This window comes from Pyxicephalus adspersus, chromosome 2 (assembly GCF_032062135.1).
Source record: "Pyxicephalus adspersus chromosome 2, UCB_Pads_2.0, whole genome shotgun sequence".
Lineage (NCBI taxonomy): Eukaryota > Metazoa > Chordata > Amphibia > Anura > Pyxicephalidae > Pyxicephalus > Pyxicephalus adspersus.
This window is the reverse complement of record NC_092859.1, coordinates 45,841,733-45,859,333: the sequence shown is the minus strand read 5'-3', so window position 1 is coordinate 45,859,333 and position 17,601 is coordinate 45,841,733. Positions and strand designations below refer to the sequence as shown.

At 33.4% G+C, this 17,601-nt stretch overlaps 1 protein-coding gene across 6 annotated transcripts in view; it reads left to right on the top strand.

Moving 5' to 3' along the window:
* The window catches only part of LOC140323507 (protocadherin gamma-A4-like), a 301,537-nt gene that overhangs the window by 28,404 nt on the left and 255,532 nt on the right, over positions 1-17,601 (top strand). Inside the window, exon 1 of one of the 6 annotated variants that reach the window (XM_072400630.1) lies at positions 1,700-4,093. The exons of 3 other annotated variants lie outside the window; for them this stretch is intronic. In XM_072400630.1, coding sequence (XP_072256731.1) covers positions 1,715-4,093 — 2,379 coding nt within the window. In that variant the 5' untranslated portion in view covers positions 1,700-1,714. Of the gene's footprint in view, positions 1-1,699; positions 4,094-6,419; positions 8,811-11,201; positions 13,539-17,601 lie in introns of those variants that run through there. 2 more of the 6 variants (XM_072400641.1, XM_072400628.1) reach the window with 2 other exon arrangements.

Genomic DNA, 17,601 nt, shown 5'->3' with positions numbered 1-17,601 from the left:
AATGTATACTTGCAACCAATAGTATGCTTCATCTAAAATCGGCAATAGCTTTAAAACAAAATATGCCAAACACAGATGACATTTACTTCCTTTAAAACAAATACACATAAATGTAGCTTCTTGGTTACACTGTTGCCTAAAAAAGTAGAGAAGCATTTTAATACTGCAGATCTTAACAAGAATCTAAGCTTTTAAAAATATATTGCTTTTTGGACGTTATTAATTATATTTTTAGCTTTATTTGGATGATTAGAAAACAAATGTAAGAAAATCTACATATGATACTTTGAAAGACATGGTGTGGCCCTGTTTTTTGGTTTGCATTTGAATTGGGTTGTTGCTTATAATTAGTCAAACTATTCAATTCCAGTAAGAGAAATAAATCAACTTTCTTTATTTGTGAATGCTGCAGATGATTTGGGATCAAAGCTTGTTAAATTGAAGAGCTCAATTAAGTGTTAAATTGGAGTTCAGGAAACTAAGTATTGTTGCAATCAGTTCAATCAGTACAAAAAATGTCAATTTATACGTCAATGACAGAATCAGTAGAGAAGGGACCTGTGAGCAGTGCTGTTTTCTGGATCTCGAAATTTTAATGGAAAATTCATTACATGTTTATGATGCAAAAATAGAAATTTAGGACATAAATAATAACCTGCCATGTTTTTCTAAAAGCACTTAATCCAAGAATTAATGAGAAAACTGCGTGTGTTTTGTACCTGAAAACGCACAAGACCCTGAACCCATTTCTAAAACTTGTTTAGAACAGCCACTTGATTGAATAAATGAAAATACAGCCACTAGATTAAATTTATAAAAAAAATCATTATATAATTGAATATATATTTATAATATGTTTATAATATTAAAAAATGGAAATATAACACTAGAATTTGTAAACAATAAGCCCGATTCATTATAGCTCTCCAAGGCTGGAGAGGATACATTTTAATCATTGAACCTTGGAACCTGGAATGGATTTCTTAAAGTAATTTGCTATTTGTAAATGTAATATTTTGCAAATGTTTTCAATCTTGGACCAGATCCATTCTAGGTTTTTTTTGGATCACCCAGGTATAAAGATGAAAGTGTATCCTCCCTAGCCTTGGAGAACTTTAATAAATCAAGCCTAATATGTATAATATAATTGTAAAAAATATAAGTGTATGGGATTTAAAACTTCGACTTTCAAGATTCTAAAAATTCCTTTAAAATTCTATGAGTGAGAATTATTTTCTTTGCACCAGTGAAATTACCAAATAAGGTGTAAAAAGCAAATTGCAAAAAAACATTATTCAGAGATGATCATTTATACACATTTTCATCATGATACACAATAATATTTTTCATATTTTAGCATGCCAAAGAATCAATCAAGATTAGAGTCTAATGTTCATTATTTTTTTTTTTTCCTTAGACTTTGCTATTTCTTTATGTTTTAGTATTGAAACTAATTCAGTAGTCAAAGTGCAGTACCTAATTTTGAACTCTTGGTGTCACTACTAGACTGTAAAATGTTTTATATTGTGTAAAAATGGAAAAACCTAATCCAGCATTGATGCAGGTACTAAGGAAACACTGCCATTTCTTCCACTTTGCTATGTAATGACTCTAGTCATTTTAACAAATACCTTGGATTTTGTAATCTGTTAAGGAACAGAAGATACATTTGATTATTGCAATGCATCTTACAAGAAATAGAAGCTCCCTGAATATGTTCATACGGCAAGTATTCCATTTTACTTTATTTTTATTGAAGCATAGCTCTGGTCAGTTGCAATACTCTATACCTGAAGAATTAAAGAAAGGATCTGTGGTTGGGAATGTAGCTAATGATCTTGGGTTGAGTGCTAAAGACCTATCAGTGAGAAAATTTCAGATTGTCTCTCAAGCCAACAAGCAGTACTTTGGAGTTAATCTTGAAAATGGTGACTTGATTGTTTCAGAAAGGATGGACAGAGAGATATTATGTGGAACTAAACAAACATGCTTTATAAATCTAGAGGCTGTTATAGAAAACCCATTGGTTTTTTACACAGTTACTGTGGAAATCCAGGATGTAAATGACAACTCTCCAACATTTTCTAAGAAATATTTTGACATTGGCATTAGTGAATCAGCGAGTCCTGGAACACGCTTTTCTTTAGGTATCGCACAAGATCCTGACTTGGGTACCAATTCTGTAAAAAGCTATGCACTTAGTGGTATAGAGTACTTTAGCCTTGGAGAAAGGATTGCCAAGGATGGAATTACATATCCAGAAATTGTACTAGAAAAATCTTTGGATAGAGAAAAGCAAAGTTTTTATGAACTGATTTTAACTGCTTTTGATGGAGGAAAGCCTCAGAGATCTGGGACTTCTATAGTGAAGATTGCAGTCCATGATGTCAACGATAACTTCCCTGTGTTTACTCAAGAGACCTATAACATAAGATTGCCTGAAAATGTGCCTGTTGGTTTTAAAGTGACTCATTTGAATGCAACTGATGAAGATGAAGGTACCAATGCCTTAATTTCATATTCATTCAGCCACATTCCTGAAAATGCTCGGCAAATATTTAGTATTGATGCTCAAAATGGGGATGTTAAATTAATGGGGAATTTAGATTATGAAGTCTCGGATATGTATGAAATGACGGTGGAAGCTAAAGATGGTGGAGGTCATGTTACAAATTGTAAGATGTCTATACAAGTGATTGACGTGAATGACAATATCCCAGAAATAACAGTGACATCTCTCTTAGTGACACTTCCGGAAAATTCACCACCTGGAACAGTTATAGCCTTAATTAATGTTCGTGATTTAGATTCAGGAATGAATGGCGAAGTTGTATGTCAGATGTCTAATACTTTGCCGTTTCAACTAATACCATCATCAAGCAGCTATTATAAACTTGTTACCGCTGCAAACATGGATCAAGAAAGAGATTCTTTGTACAACATTACAATTCACTGTGTTGATAGTGGATCTCCTCCAATGTCTAGCAGTAAATCAATCCAGGTAACTATCTCTGATGTAAACGACAATTCACCTGTTTTTGAGAAACAAAATTATGTTGTATATATTCCAGAAAATAACCAGCCAGGGACATCAGTGCAAAAGGTCCATGCTTTAGATATTGATCGCGATGAGAATGGAAAAATAACTTACAACATTATAAATAGTAACATAGAGGATATTCCAGTGTCATCCTATGTTTCCATAAACTCAATAACTGGGATTCTTTATGCTCAAAGATCATTTGACTATGAACAGTTACGAGAATTTCACTTCCAGGTGATGGCTAGAGACAGTGGGTCTCCTTCTTTAAGCAGCAATGTCACAGTGAGAATATGTATCATAGATAAGAATGATAATGCTCCAAAGATTCTATATCCTTCACCAGGCACAGAAGGTTCATCTTTATTTGAGTTTATTCCGCACTCTGCTGAGAAAGGTTATCTAGTGACCAAAGTGATTGTAGTTGATGCTGACTCTGGACATAATGCATGGCTTTCTTATCATTTACTACAAGTTTCAGAACCTTCATTATTTGTTATAAGCCAAAATGGTGAAATCAGAATAGGTCGAGAACTTCCAGACGTAGACTCCCTAAGGCAAAGGATTGTCATTCTTGTGAAGGACAATGGAAACCCAGCATTATCATCTACTGCTACTGTAAATCTTGTTGTGGCTGAGAGCTTTCAACAAGCTGTGCCAGAAATAAAGCGACAGCCCAATCTGTCAAACATTTCATCAAATGGAACATTCTACTTGGTGATAGCTATAGCTATGATTTCTGTTCTATTTATTGTGACAGTTATGGTTACAATTATCCTTAAATGCAGAAAATCAACCAATCTAACACATTTAGGAACATATAATGGAAATGTGTACCCTCAGTTTACCCTGGGATGTCCTTCTGAGATCAGTGATACAAGTTTACCTTTTCCATTCTCCTATGACGTGTGTGTAACTCTTGACTCAAAGCAGAATGAAATTGCTTATCTGAAACCAGTCCAGAATGTCCCCACTGACAACCTCATTGATACTGATTCAGCAATTGCTAATAGTTTTCCTGGGGATAATCTGCCTAAAGACAATGTTTTGCAGGTATGTAAAATAAATATTACATTTACAAAAAGTTTTTTTTTTATTAAAAAGTCTAAATTGGTTACTGTTTTTGCTTTTTTTATGTACTCACCGTGATTTCATTGTAGCTATTTTATGATGAATTCTGTAGTATATAGGTTTTTACCCAATCTTTGTATTTATTTTGTTTTATTTTCCTATAATACCATCCATACTATCCTTTTAGGTTTCTTATTTTAGTGATAAAATCTGAAGGACTGAGACATTCCTGACTTCTTAAATAAAACAACAACTATGTTCCTTAGAGGAAACCATTAGGTAGTGTATCATTTCAGGAACACTCTGTCTACTATTGGTCTAGCATATATCAATATAAGGAGTGTTAGTTCAATAGCTTTAAAACAAAGCTATTGAACTAACTGTGAATTGATCATTTGTAATACTCTTGTATACCACATGACCATTGAAATCATTAGAGTTGCCTCTTTTGATTGTTTTTCATGTTAGGTTTGTTGGCCATTTGATTCTGGCATATAAGTGCATTGTCTGTACATTCTGAGGAATACTTGAATGCCTACTGTTTTTGCAGGCCAACCAGGGCTATTGCAATAAAAAAAGTTAATGAAAGGACACAATTAACTCAACCTAAATCAACAGCAAACATATACAATTTACGGTAACATATTTACAAGGGCTGTGATTTATCATGTAAGTGCTAAATTTTGTTTAATTGTGTATCCAAAACAGTAACATTTTCTTTGTTTTGGATAGAGTAAATTGTTTTCTTTTTTCGCCGATTCGAGATGAACTACCTGATCCCTAGAAAAAGCAGGAAATAAACCTCCCAAAACCAAGATTGCTTTCTAACCCTGATAACTAAAAATTTTGTATTGATCCTCACTTTAGTCTTAGTGACAATAGTAACCTCTAATATAACTGTACAGTAGCATATATTATATATATATAACATAAGGATTTCTTTGTATTGAATTTAATACAGTTATTTGTATTGAATCCAATACAAAATAATTTGAATTTTCCCGCCGCCCCTCCTGCACGCACCTCGGCTGAAGATCAGAGGAAAAGGACACAGCCCGAGGACGGGCACAGACGAGAAGGACACCGATGGGACCAGGTAAGTGTTTTTTTTAATGTTTTTAGCTACCCCGAGTGTGGATCGGGATTATCACTTTTAACGTATTTTTTACCTCGAGCCACACTCGGGGATACCACTAAGGGGGTTAAACGTGTTGTTACTAAAACATAACATATATATGTTAAACATTTTTAGCAGCTGATACCAATAAATGATAAATAAAGAATACATTTATGCAATAACCAACTTACATTAGTGATGATTAACTAAAAGAATATACTCTTTTTAGTTTGCAAAGTGAATATTCACATAAGTAAATATCATACTGTGACAAGCTGTGCTTGTATTAGGTACCCAATTGTTTGCAAGGAAAAAAAATATTTTCTTGTTTGTTTTTTGGATTAAAGTTTGATTTTTTGGAGTAAAGTAAACCCAGCATCAAGTTGGTACCTGTGCTTTTGAAACAAACTTAGGAAAACATTCAGCAGCTTCTATTACCTATTGCATTCAAAGGGCCTGATTTATTTAAACTCTCCAAGGCTGGAGAGAATACACTTTCATCAGTGAAGCTGGGTGATCCAGGAAACCTGGAATGGATCTGGTCCAGGATTGAAAACATTTGCTAACAAATAGCACTTGACTTTTATTAAGTCCATTCTAGGATTGCTGGATCACCCAGCTTCACTGATTAAAGTGTATCCTCCCCAGCCTTGGATAAATCAAGTCTTTCAGGCAGAAGTAGGGAAAGTGGTCCAGTGCAGTAATGATAAATCTGGTCCAAAACGATTTTTTGATCCCTTTGGTCGTGAAGTTTTATTATTACAATTTAAATTGAAATACAATATACAATTGAAATACAATATATATATATATATATATATATATATATATCTATATATATATATATTTTTTTTTTGAGGGGGGGGGGGGTAAATAACATAATATGCAAAAACAAAGTTTCAAACTTCTTTCACATAACCTTTTAAAAACTAAATGTTTAGCTGCATTATCTCACTTCAACCTCTTGGTGTCACTGTTGGACTGTAATATATTTTATTTTGTTCTATTGAAAAATTTGTATATTGTCCAAGCAATTTTCACTGTCGTTGTTAAGAAGGAAACACTGCAATATTTTTATTGTGCATCCTGCAATACTTTACAAAGCACCTTGGATCTGAGAGATACAATTCTTACTTTTGGGAGTAATTAAATCACAACAGGTCACATCTGTCTGCTTACTTTGAAGATACAAGCACACGGAGGAAAATGGCATGGCAAGTGTTTGCTTTTATTTTATTTCTAATAAAAGTAATCTTAGGTCAGTTACAGTATTCAATTCCTGAAGAACTTAAAAAAGGAACTGTAGTTGGAAATGTGGCAAAGGATCTTGGGCTTAATGTAAAAGAGTTATCAGCAAACTTCCAGGTTGTGGCTGAAGAAAAAATTCAGTATTTTAGGGTCAATTTAGAAAATGGTGATCTACTTGTTTCAGAGAGGATTGACAGAGAGACACTTTGTGGGGCTAAACAAAGCTGCTTTTTAAACCTTGAAGTTGTCATTGAACTTCCTCTAAATTTTTATACCATCACTATTGAAATCCAGGATGTGAATGACAACATACCTACCTTTTCCAAAACCAATTTCAGTATAGAAATTAGTGAATTTACCTTACCAGGTGCACGCTTTGCATTAGGGAACGCTCAGGATCCAGATCTAGGGACTAATTCTGTACAAAGTTATACTCTTACTGCCAATGAATATTTTAGTCTTGGAGAAAGGATTACTAAGGATGGAGTTAAATATCCAGAGATTGTTTTGGAAAAGTCCCTGGATAGAGAAAAACAAAGTTTATATGAGTTAATTTTGACTGCTTATGATGGAGGACAACCTCACAAATCAGGCACGGCTATTGTTAAAATATATGTTCAAGATGATAATGATAATTATCCCACCTTCACTCAAGATACGTACCACATAAACTTACAAGAGAACGCACCTTTAAATTCCCTGGTAATTGACTTGAACGCAACTGATGAAGATGAGGGATCTAATGCCCAAATAACATATTCATTTAACCACATCCCTGAAAGTGCTCGTCAGATATTTACTATAAATCCTCAACATGGCGATATAAGGATAATAGGAATCTTGGACTATGAATTAGCGGATTCATATGAAATTACCGTCGAAGCTAAAGATGGCGGAGGTCATGCAACACACTGCAAAATATCAGTGCAGGTAATTGACATGAATGACAATACCCCAGAAATTACAATCACATCTCTCTCTCCAACAGTTCCAGAAGATTCGTCACCAGGCACTGTCATAGCTTTATTTAAAATTCGGGATTTGGATTCTGGAAGGAACGGGGATGTCATATGTCAGCTCTACAATACAATGCCTTTCAAACTTTTACCAATATCCAGTAGTTATTATAAACTTGTAACTGCAGAAAGCCTTGATAGAGAAATACATTCTGGGTATAACATAACAATTAACTGTGTGGATAATGGATTACCTGTTTTGTCTAGTAATAAAACCATTGAATTAATGGTCATGGATGTGAATGATAATTCTCCTGTTTTTGAAAAGATGGAGTACATTATCTATATAGCTGAAAATAATCAGCCAGGCACTTTAATACACAAAGTCCATGCTTCAGATCTAGATCAGGATGACAATGGAAAAGTCATGTACAGTATTCTAAGCAGCAAGATTGAAGATATCCCAGTGCCATCATACATATCTATAAACTCAGTGACAGGAGTTCTTTATGCACAGAGATCTTTTGACTATGAACAGTTGCGGGAATTTCAATTCCAGGTGATGGCTAAAGATTATGGATCTTCTCCTTTAAGCAGCAATGTCACTGTAAGAATATGTATCATAGATAAGAATGATAATGCTCCAAAGATTCTGTATCCTTCTCCAGACACTGAAGAATCAGAGTTTGAATTTATTCCTCGTTCAGCTGAGAAAGGTTATTTGGTGACTAAGGTAATTGCAGTGGATGCTGACTCTGGACACAATGCCTGGCTCTCCTATAATTTTCTACAAGTACCTGAACCATTATTGTTTACTATTGGGCAGCAAAGTGGTGAAATCAGGATAGGGCGAGACCTTCCAAACTTGGATTCCTTGAAGCAAAAACTTGTGGTACTGGTGAAGGACAATGGCGTTCCATTCCTGTCGTCAACTGTAACTTTGAATTTGGTTATAGCTGAAAGTTTTCAGCAGGTTGTACCGGAGTTCAAGCAGCAGCCCAATGTTTCTAATCATTCCTCTAATGCATCATTCTTTCTGGTGATTGCTATAACTCTGATTTCCTTTACATTCATTTTGACAGTTATCATTGCAATCATCTTCAAATGTAGAAAACCAAATACCCCAACATCCCTTGGAACGTATAGTAGAAATGTGTACCCTCAGTTCACCCTGGGATGTCCCTCTGAGATCAGTGATACAAGTTTACCTTTTCCATTCTCTTATGATGTGTGTGTAACACTTGATTCCAAGCAGAATGAAATTGCTTATCTGAAGCCAGTACAGAATGTTCCTACAGAAAATCTCATTGACACTGATGATTCATCTGCGGTCAGTAATTCCACAAATCAACATTTACCTACTAATAGTATGGCTGAGGTATGTTGAAATTTATTATGTCACTTTTTTTTTGAATGAATCAGTTATAGATTTTAAGTGTTAATATACTTTTACAAAGAGTTGCTTTTCAACTGCAGTTTTAGCTACAATTAAAATTGTTGTGTAAGCTGTTGTGTACATGTATGCAGAATTTACAATAAAATTTGACTTTATATTTATGTCAGGTCAAAAAAAATAACCCAAAAACCTATACACATTTACTCTTTGCTTTATCCTCTTCAACTTTGTTCAACTACGAAAAACGTTAGACTCTCCTTAAGTTTCCAACAGACTCCAATTACTCTGGAGTAAAAATTACTAGGGCTAACCAGACTACAAATGTGCATAGGACAGGAAACTCTAAGTTTTTGACCTGATGAACAATTTTTTTTTTGTGCATATAAGACGAATGCAACAATACTTTTTCGATGATACATTTAAACAGATCAATCACTAGCAAAAAAGAGTCACTCATTGTTAAGGTTTTTATAAACTTTGTGTAAATCCATCCTAGAACTTGGTTGATTTTTTTTCCTTGTAGAATTGTGTGGTACAGATTTGATATGTTTATATTAGAAAAGGCCTATTTATATATACCATGAGGTGGAAAGAAAAAATATTATTACTTATTAACATTTACAATTTCTTAATTGTGGTTAGACGTCCATCAAGTTCAACCACTAGGGAAATAAACATATCCCAGATATAAAATGCTATGGACATAGTTGGTCCAGAGGAAGGAAAGAAAACCCCTGGTTCAATTTCTGCCAACAGAGGAAAAAAAAATCCTTCCTGATCTAACGAGGTAATTGGATATTTCCTGGATCAACAGTCTCTGTTATATTTACTTTAAAGCTCTAATACCCAGGTATATTCTGTGCTGCTAGAAAAACATCCAGCTTTTTCCAAAAGTAATCAATAGTACTTCCCGAGGGAGCACATTTTCACAGACCTTACAGTGAAGAATACCTTCCTTATCTGGAGATTAAACTTTTTTTCTTCCAGACGCAGAGTCCCCCCTTGTCCTTTGTAATGACCTTGAAGTGAATAACTGGGAAGAGAGTTCTGTATATGGACCATTTATATATTTTGATCATATTCCCCCTTAAATGTCTCTTCTCAACGGAGAATAAATTCAGTTCAGCATAACACAGTAATACAATAATACAATATAGGAAAACACTTAACAAATATAACATAGAAACATTCTGAATATAGGAAGCTTTAAAGAACAAAAGTATTCATTTAGTACTTAGTATACAGCTGTCCCCCCAAAACATTGTGAAGAACAATGTGTTACTTTTACATTGTGATACTGTGGAAAAGTTCAAATGGCACCTCTATTCAAAATTCAGAAAGCTGTGGAATGACAACAGTGAGGGCAAACCTGAGTATAACTTTTTATGTTGTAGAGTTTGTCAGAAGCCAAAATGATGACTCGGCAATGAGGTGTGGAGTACAATTGAGGAGATAGGATTGAATTTATTTCCATTTATTTGTTTTTTTTTCGTTATGTTCCAAATAATTTGCAGTCTATCCAAGCTGTTTCATACAGGGCCTGGATTTATGAAAACACAGGCCAGTGACAGGAGTTAGGACATATCATATAACAAGTGGGGGTTTCATAACAAAATTATGATTAAAATTTTAGCTTTCATTAGCCTTTAATTTTCATGTCACTTATGTAATGTCTATTAAACACTAGATGTCTATCCAAGGACATTTTATGGTAACAATGCTGCTGAACGATTTAAGTGCCTTCCTATTAAATGAATATGAAACACTGTCAGGATCAACACATAGTAAAACTATGTTAAAGAACTAAAGGAAATATCTATTTATTATTTTTAAATATTTGTACTTTACTTAAAGGATTAGTTTTTTAAGACCCTGGGGCTTGCAAAATCTAAGTTTGCTTTGAATGGAATGTATTAATCATACTTATAGAAAACTGTTTGTAATCTTTAAACAATGTTATAAAAATATAAATCTTGTGTAAAAGGCACACAAGAGTAACAGAATAAGACAAGGTACACACTATATGTAAAACAAATCATCTGTAAGTAGTTTAGTTGTAATACTTCTATTTGACCTCTTGGTGTCAGTATAGGACTGTATTATTTTATTTCATCTGATTGAAGAAATACCCAGATAAATTTTACTAGTATAACAGTGCAGAATAGAAGAGAAAACACAAGCAATATTTTCACCGTGCATACTGCTGCTTGGATGATTCTAGGTATTTACATTTTTATTTTTGCTACATTATTTTAATAAAGAAGAGTGACAGCTAATGGTTTTCTGGTCACAATGAACAATATGAAAAGACAGGGCACAAATGGGACCTCAGTATGGCAAGTATATGGCTTTTTTTTATTTTTCTTTAACATTACATATGGTCAGTTACAGTACTCTTTTCTAGAAGAATTGAGGAAAGGAACTGTAGTTGGAAATATGGCAAAAGACCTTGGATTAGATGTTAAGGATTTAACACTCAGAAAATTCCAAATAATTCATAAAGCAAAAAAACAGTATTTTGGTATTGACTTGGAAAATGGCAATTTATTTGTGTCTGACAGAATAGATAGAGAAACTTTATGTGGAATAAAACAGAGTTGTTTTTTAAACCTTGAAGCTGTCATAGAAAATCCTTTGAACTTTTACACCATCACTATTGAAATCCAGGATGTAAACGACAATTCACCTACCTTCTCTAAGACATATTTTGATATAGAAATTAGTGAAGTTACTTCACCAGGGACACACTTTGCTTTAGGCAATGCACAGGATCCAGATCTTGGGACTAATTCTGTACAAGACTACACTCTTGCTGGAAATGAACATTTTACTCTTGGGGAAAAAATTACCAAGGATGGAATCAGATATCCAGAAATTATACTAGAAACGTCTCTGGACAGAGAACAGCAAAGTTCCTATGAGTTAATTTTAACTGCGAAAGATGGTGGAAAACCTTCTAAAACTGGCACAACCGTAGTTAAGATTTCTGTACAAGATTTTAATGATAACTTTCCTGTGTTTGCACAAGACACATATCACATAAAATTACCTGAAAACATACCAATTGGTTTCTTAGTTATTTCTTTAAATGCAACTGATGAAGATGAAGGCTCTAATGCGCAAGTGTCATATTCTTTTAACTTCATTCATGAAAATGCTCGCCAATTATTTAGCATCAATTCAACCACTGGTGATATAAGGACGATTGGAAATTTGGATTATGAATTATCGGATACCTATGAAATGACTGTAGAAGCTAAAGATGGAGGTGGTCATATTACACATTGTAAAGTATCAGTTCAAGTGACTGATGTGAATGATAACATCCCTGAAATAACACTAACTTCCTTTTTTGCAACAATTCCAGAGGATGCACCAACTGGAACAGTCATAGCAGTAATTAATATTCATGATTTGGATTCTGAGATAAATGCAGAGATTATTTGTCAGATTTCTAACACCTTGCCTTTTCAACTTATTCCATCATCAAGTAGTTATTACAAGCTAGTAACAGCAAGTAACATGGACAGAGAAAAAACATTTCTGTACAATATTACCGTTCACTGTGTGGATAATGGCTCACCATCACTTTCTAGTAATAAAACCATTCAGTTAACTATATCAGATGTTAATGACAACCCTCCTGTTTTTGAGAAAACAAACTACATTGTTTATATCCCAGAAAATAATCAACCAGGGACTTCAGTGCACAAGGTCCATGCTATAGATCTGGATCGCGATGACAATGGCAAAATTACTTACAGCATTTTAAATAGCAACGTAGAAGAAATACCAGTATCCTCATATGTTTCAATCAACTCAATTTCTGGAGTTCTGTATTCCCAGAGATCATTTGACTTTGAACAGTTACGGGAAATTCAGTTCCAGGTGATGGCTAAAGACAGTGGATCTCCTCCTCTAGCCAGTAATGTAACAGTGAGGATATGTATTGTTGATAAAAATGATAATGCTCCGAAGATACTCTATCCATCACCAGATTATGAGGATTCTTCACTATTTGAATTTATCCCTCATTCTGCTGAGAAAGGTTATCTAGTGACCAAAGTAATTGCTATAGATGCTGACTCCGGGCACAATGCTTGGCTCTCCTACCACTTTTTACAAGTAGCAGACTCATCATTATTTCATATTGGCCAAAATACTGGTGAAATCAGAATAAGAAGAGATATTCAAGACATGGATTCTTTAAGACAAAAGGTTGTGGTTTTGGTGAAGGACAATGGGGTTCCATCACTTTCATCTACAGTCACATTAAATTTGGTCGTAGCTGACAATTTTCAGCAAGCTGTTCCAGAAATAAAACGACAACCCAATATATCAGATTCTTCATCTAATGTAACTTTTTTTCTGGTGATAGCAATAGCTCTAATTTCTCTTTTATTTATTGTGACAGTGGTAATTATAATTATTGCTAAATGCAGAAAAACAACTCCAGCTACAAGCTTGGGAGAGTTTAACAGAAACATTTACCCTCAGTTCACCCTGGGATGTCCCTCTGAGATCAGTGATGCCAGTTTACCTTTTCCATTCTCATATGACGTGTGTGTAACTCTGGACTCAAAGCAGAATGAAATTGCTTATCTGAAGCCAGTCCAGAATGTTCCAACAGACAACCTCATTGATACAGGTGACTCAGCACTTGTCAGTGGTGCTACAGACCAAGATTTGAAAATCAACAATAATATGCAGGTATGCTGAATATACTTTACATTATAGATTACATTATCTTAAAAATAATTTTCAAAATGATTTTAGTTTTTATTGATATACAATCATTGTTTTACAAATAAACATGTATTAATCTTAAAGAGCATAGTAGAAGTTATATGCTTCCCATTCTTTTTATCTGGCTATTTTATGGTGTCTTCAGGTTCAGAAGTCAGAGAAAATAAGGGATATAGGAGAAATAGGTGAAAATGTATTTTTTTAGATACTTGGTTTCCTGAATTGCTAATAACTATGTCTTGGATGTACAAAAAATGTACATGAACAAATAGGTGATAAAAGTAATACATGTATAAATTAAAAGGCTAACGGTATATATTACAAAGAAAAAAAAGTATTCAGTGAATGTACCAAGGAAAAAATAACCACCAATGTAAAATGAAAAGTAGGAATGCAATATTGAGAACCTGGATGTAAAAATATTTCTAGAGTTTTAAACAAGTCTAGGAACCATTGGTGAATTCAACCTTCTTATTCCAGCCAAAAGCGAAAATAATAGTCTATCAACACCTTGTTCCTAAAGACTAATCTAACCGCAATTGTAGAAACAACACTTGGTTTCAGTTCTCTTATGTATGAAAACTGGCAAACAGTCAATCCTTATTTCATTGTTAATACTTTTATAATTGAGAAACTTTCCTTTTAATTCACTTTTTATGATGACCTATGGTTTGCTATGTGTTATATTTGCATACATGTTTTGTGGTTGTTCAGTTTGCTTGCCTAAACAACCTATGTTTCAATATGCTTACCTGCAATACATGGTTCCTTTTCTTACTTTGTAAACCCAATAGTTTTGTTCTACTGGTATGGTTTTGCTTGGGTTTGCAGCATTTGCTACCATCTGTTGAAAAAAACTTCACTAATTGCAGTGCTGAAAATGACTTTATTTTTTTAGCTCAGTGGCCTATAATCCACAGCCTTATAAATACATTTGAAAATACCTGGTGATGTAATCATATTATTCTGAAAAATATATTTGCCATTTGCCTATCAAATTTTGCACAGTAATAATTTAGTTTTAAACAAATGTAAGACTTTGAAGTGTCATTAATCTACATTTATTTGATGGGTTGTATGCTGTGCAATTATTTTCAGTAAATGTTTGCATAGTAGTCTGCTCTTGAAACATTAGGCACCTGCATCTTTCACTTTTATCACTTTTATCAAATCCAAGTCATTCTTTTTTTAGGATAGTTAGTAGAGCCTTGAAATAGCCTTTTTGTCATTAGCCAAGTTTGAATCTTAAACTGATAATTTACAGGTAAACACAAACTGATGTTAAAGAGTCTAATGGACATCCCCAGAGTAGTGCACAATCATAGAAACCATGGATTCTCTGAAGTGGGGCTGTCTTAAACTATTCCTCACAATGCTTCTTTGGTTGTTCTTTCTGAGGTACTCTTGCTTGGTGGTAGTGCATGACCACATGCTACTTCTGGCAAAAAATCTTTCACGCGGAAACCAAGCTATTGGGTCACTCTCTTGTCTAGGACCCCTTTGTGGCTTTGCTCAATAGCTAACCCCAAGGTGGCTCTATTTCCCAGTTTAAAATATAACTATACTTTCACATGATGTGGACTTTATGAAGGAATCATAAAATATACTATAAACAAGTCTTTTGCCTCATACCAACAAATGACTTTATCACCTACATATTTTGTTTTTCCATATTGTCTCAAAGTATGTGACTTCTGGACTCTGGACCTTTGTGACATACATCAAGTTTGTGACCAGCAGATCATTGTTCTACTAGACTTACAAACATTGTAAATCTTTTTTATAGTTAAGAACTCATGATAATGACAATTGTTTATTGATACTAGACACAATCCCTAAGTAGGCATTATGCATGGAAATAAGTTCCTAAAAAAAGTTAACTGTTTATATACTGAGTTAAATGTATTCATTTTATTGGTTGGTTTAAAAGGTAGAAACTCCTATCTTGGGTTGTTTCTTTTTAATTATGCTAATCATTTGCTGTTATAAATCCATGCACAAAGTAAAAGTTTTAGAACAATAATCACATTTTATTGTTCTCACACATGTGCATGTAAAAGCAGGAAGTCTCTGTTCCTTCAAGAGGGAAATACGTTCAACTTTAACACACAGCAGCCCAAATAGTGCTTGCTAGGTCTTGAAGGGCCCCAGTATAATATTTTACCTAATTTTTAGAAGAATAACACTTTATCAATAGTTATCGACCGTACAGAGTGAAACTGTATCCAAGTTTAAGAGCATCTGGCAGCTCTAGATCCTAATCTATAGTACATATGCCAACCAGGTTCAACTCAACTGCCTTTGCTCTCTAACCACACACCCTGGAACATTGTACACATTCCTGTACTTTGTTCCTCTTTCTTCTCTTCTTTTACCTCTGCCTTTAGTCCTGTATTCTTTTTACACACCCTTTTTTCTGGTACTTTTTGTCTTTTAACCATACAAGTTTACTAGCATTCTGTTGAGTTCTGTTGGTATGCCCTACTGTGTTAACCTTGGTTGCCTAGCAAGCCCTCCCCCTCTACCCTGCTTCTATAGAATTATTGGTCCCACATCATGCCACAAAATTGCTCTATGGGATTTTTCCTCCTCTGCATTAGGCTCTTTTAATTTGATTATAGCAGAATTGAACTCCTAGTGCACTCATCTTGATATTGACATATTTATTTTTACATTTTTTCTTTTGTTTCTATTTCTCTTTTATATATTGTTATGGGACTTAAATTTTACTGATTCTTTGCTACTTTTGTGATTGCACAAACTTTTGTATTCCATAATAGAAAAAAATGCATGATAACAATGCAAAGAAAAATAACATTTATATATTCAAATAAAAAAAGATATAAATGTTTTGCTTTCTATAACTAAACATGTTATTTATTATTTTTTTATGTTTTTTGTAAATTCTATAACAGAAAAAGAAGTTGCGTTTAAATGATTTAAATAAAATGTTTGTATCAATCTACACCTGTCCAGTAAATTAAAGATTTGACATAGTGGGTAATTTTGCATTTTAGTTTGTTGCTAAGCTATCTACTTCCTTGTCAGAAGGATGCTGTTTGTGGTCTTTGGAGGATTTTTATTCCTTTTTTTATATATTACTTTAAAGTTTACTTTACTAGTAGCTATTTTTTTTATTATGAGTTACTAATATTTAATAATGCATTATGATATTCTCTATTCTGTATTCAAATTAGAGGTAAAACTGTTAACTATAATATTTTCAATAAATTCAGTTTTATTAATATATATTGTAATATATATTTTACCAATTTTTTATTACATTTTTTTTATAAATACACATTCAGTTTGGGGTACAATCCATATCACTGGTATCACAGAGCATTGGGGGTCTTCTTAAAAGAGTCTGCAACAAAAGCTTATAGCTTTTTGGCTTGCTCTTTAATGTATCTCTACAGGTACAAAGTATAAGTTAAATTTCTGACTAATTCAGATGTATGTAAACCCCGGCTCGTGCTATTTAGCCTTTATAACTCATTTAGTAAGTACGAGAGTTGTAGCCTTTAGATTTAAACCTGTTTGGAAATGTAAACATGAAAAATGTTATGTTTACTTGACTAAAATGATGATATCATAAAAATTGAAATACATTACCAGTAATTAACAGTAATTAACATTAACAGTAATTAATTAACATTAATGTTAATATAAACTTACTACTTCTAACCACTGTGGAATATTAGCAGTTAGAAAAGTTAACATTTAAGAATCATGTAACATTTGTTAATCATTATTGTTAGCCTTAACAATTTTGAGCAATGGCACATTTTTTGGAAACTAGATTTTACCAAAATAGAATGTATTTTAAAGTAACTTTTAAAAATAGTAGTTTCCAAGATAAATTGTGTACTTTCACAAATAACTAAACTTGACACAGGGATATTGTATTAAGGTCTTACATCCTGTTTGATTTTAGGTAATTTTTTTAGGTAGTTTGTTTTTAGCAAAACTGAATATATCTTAAGTCATGATGAGCTGTACTCTTTTTTCTCCATCTTTAAAGGAA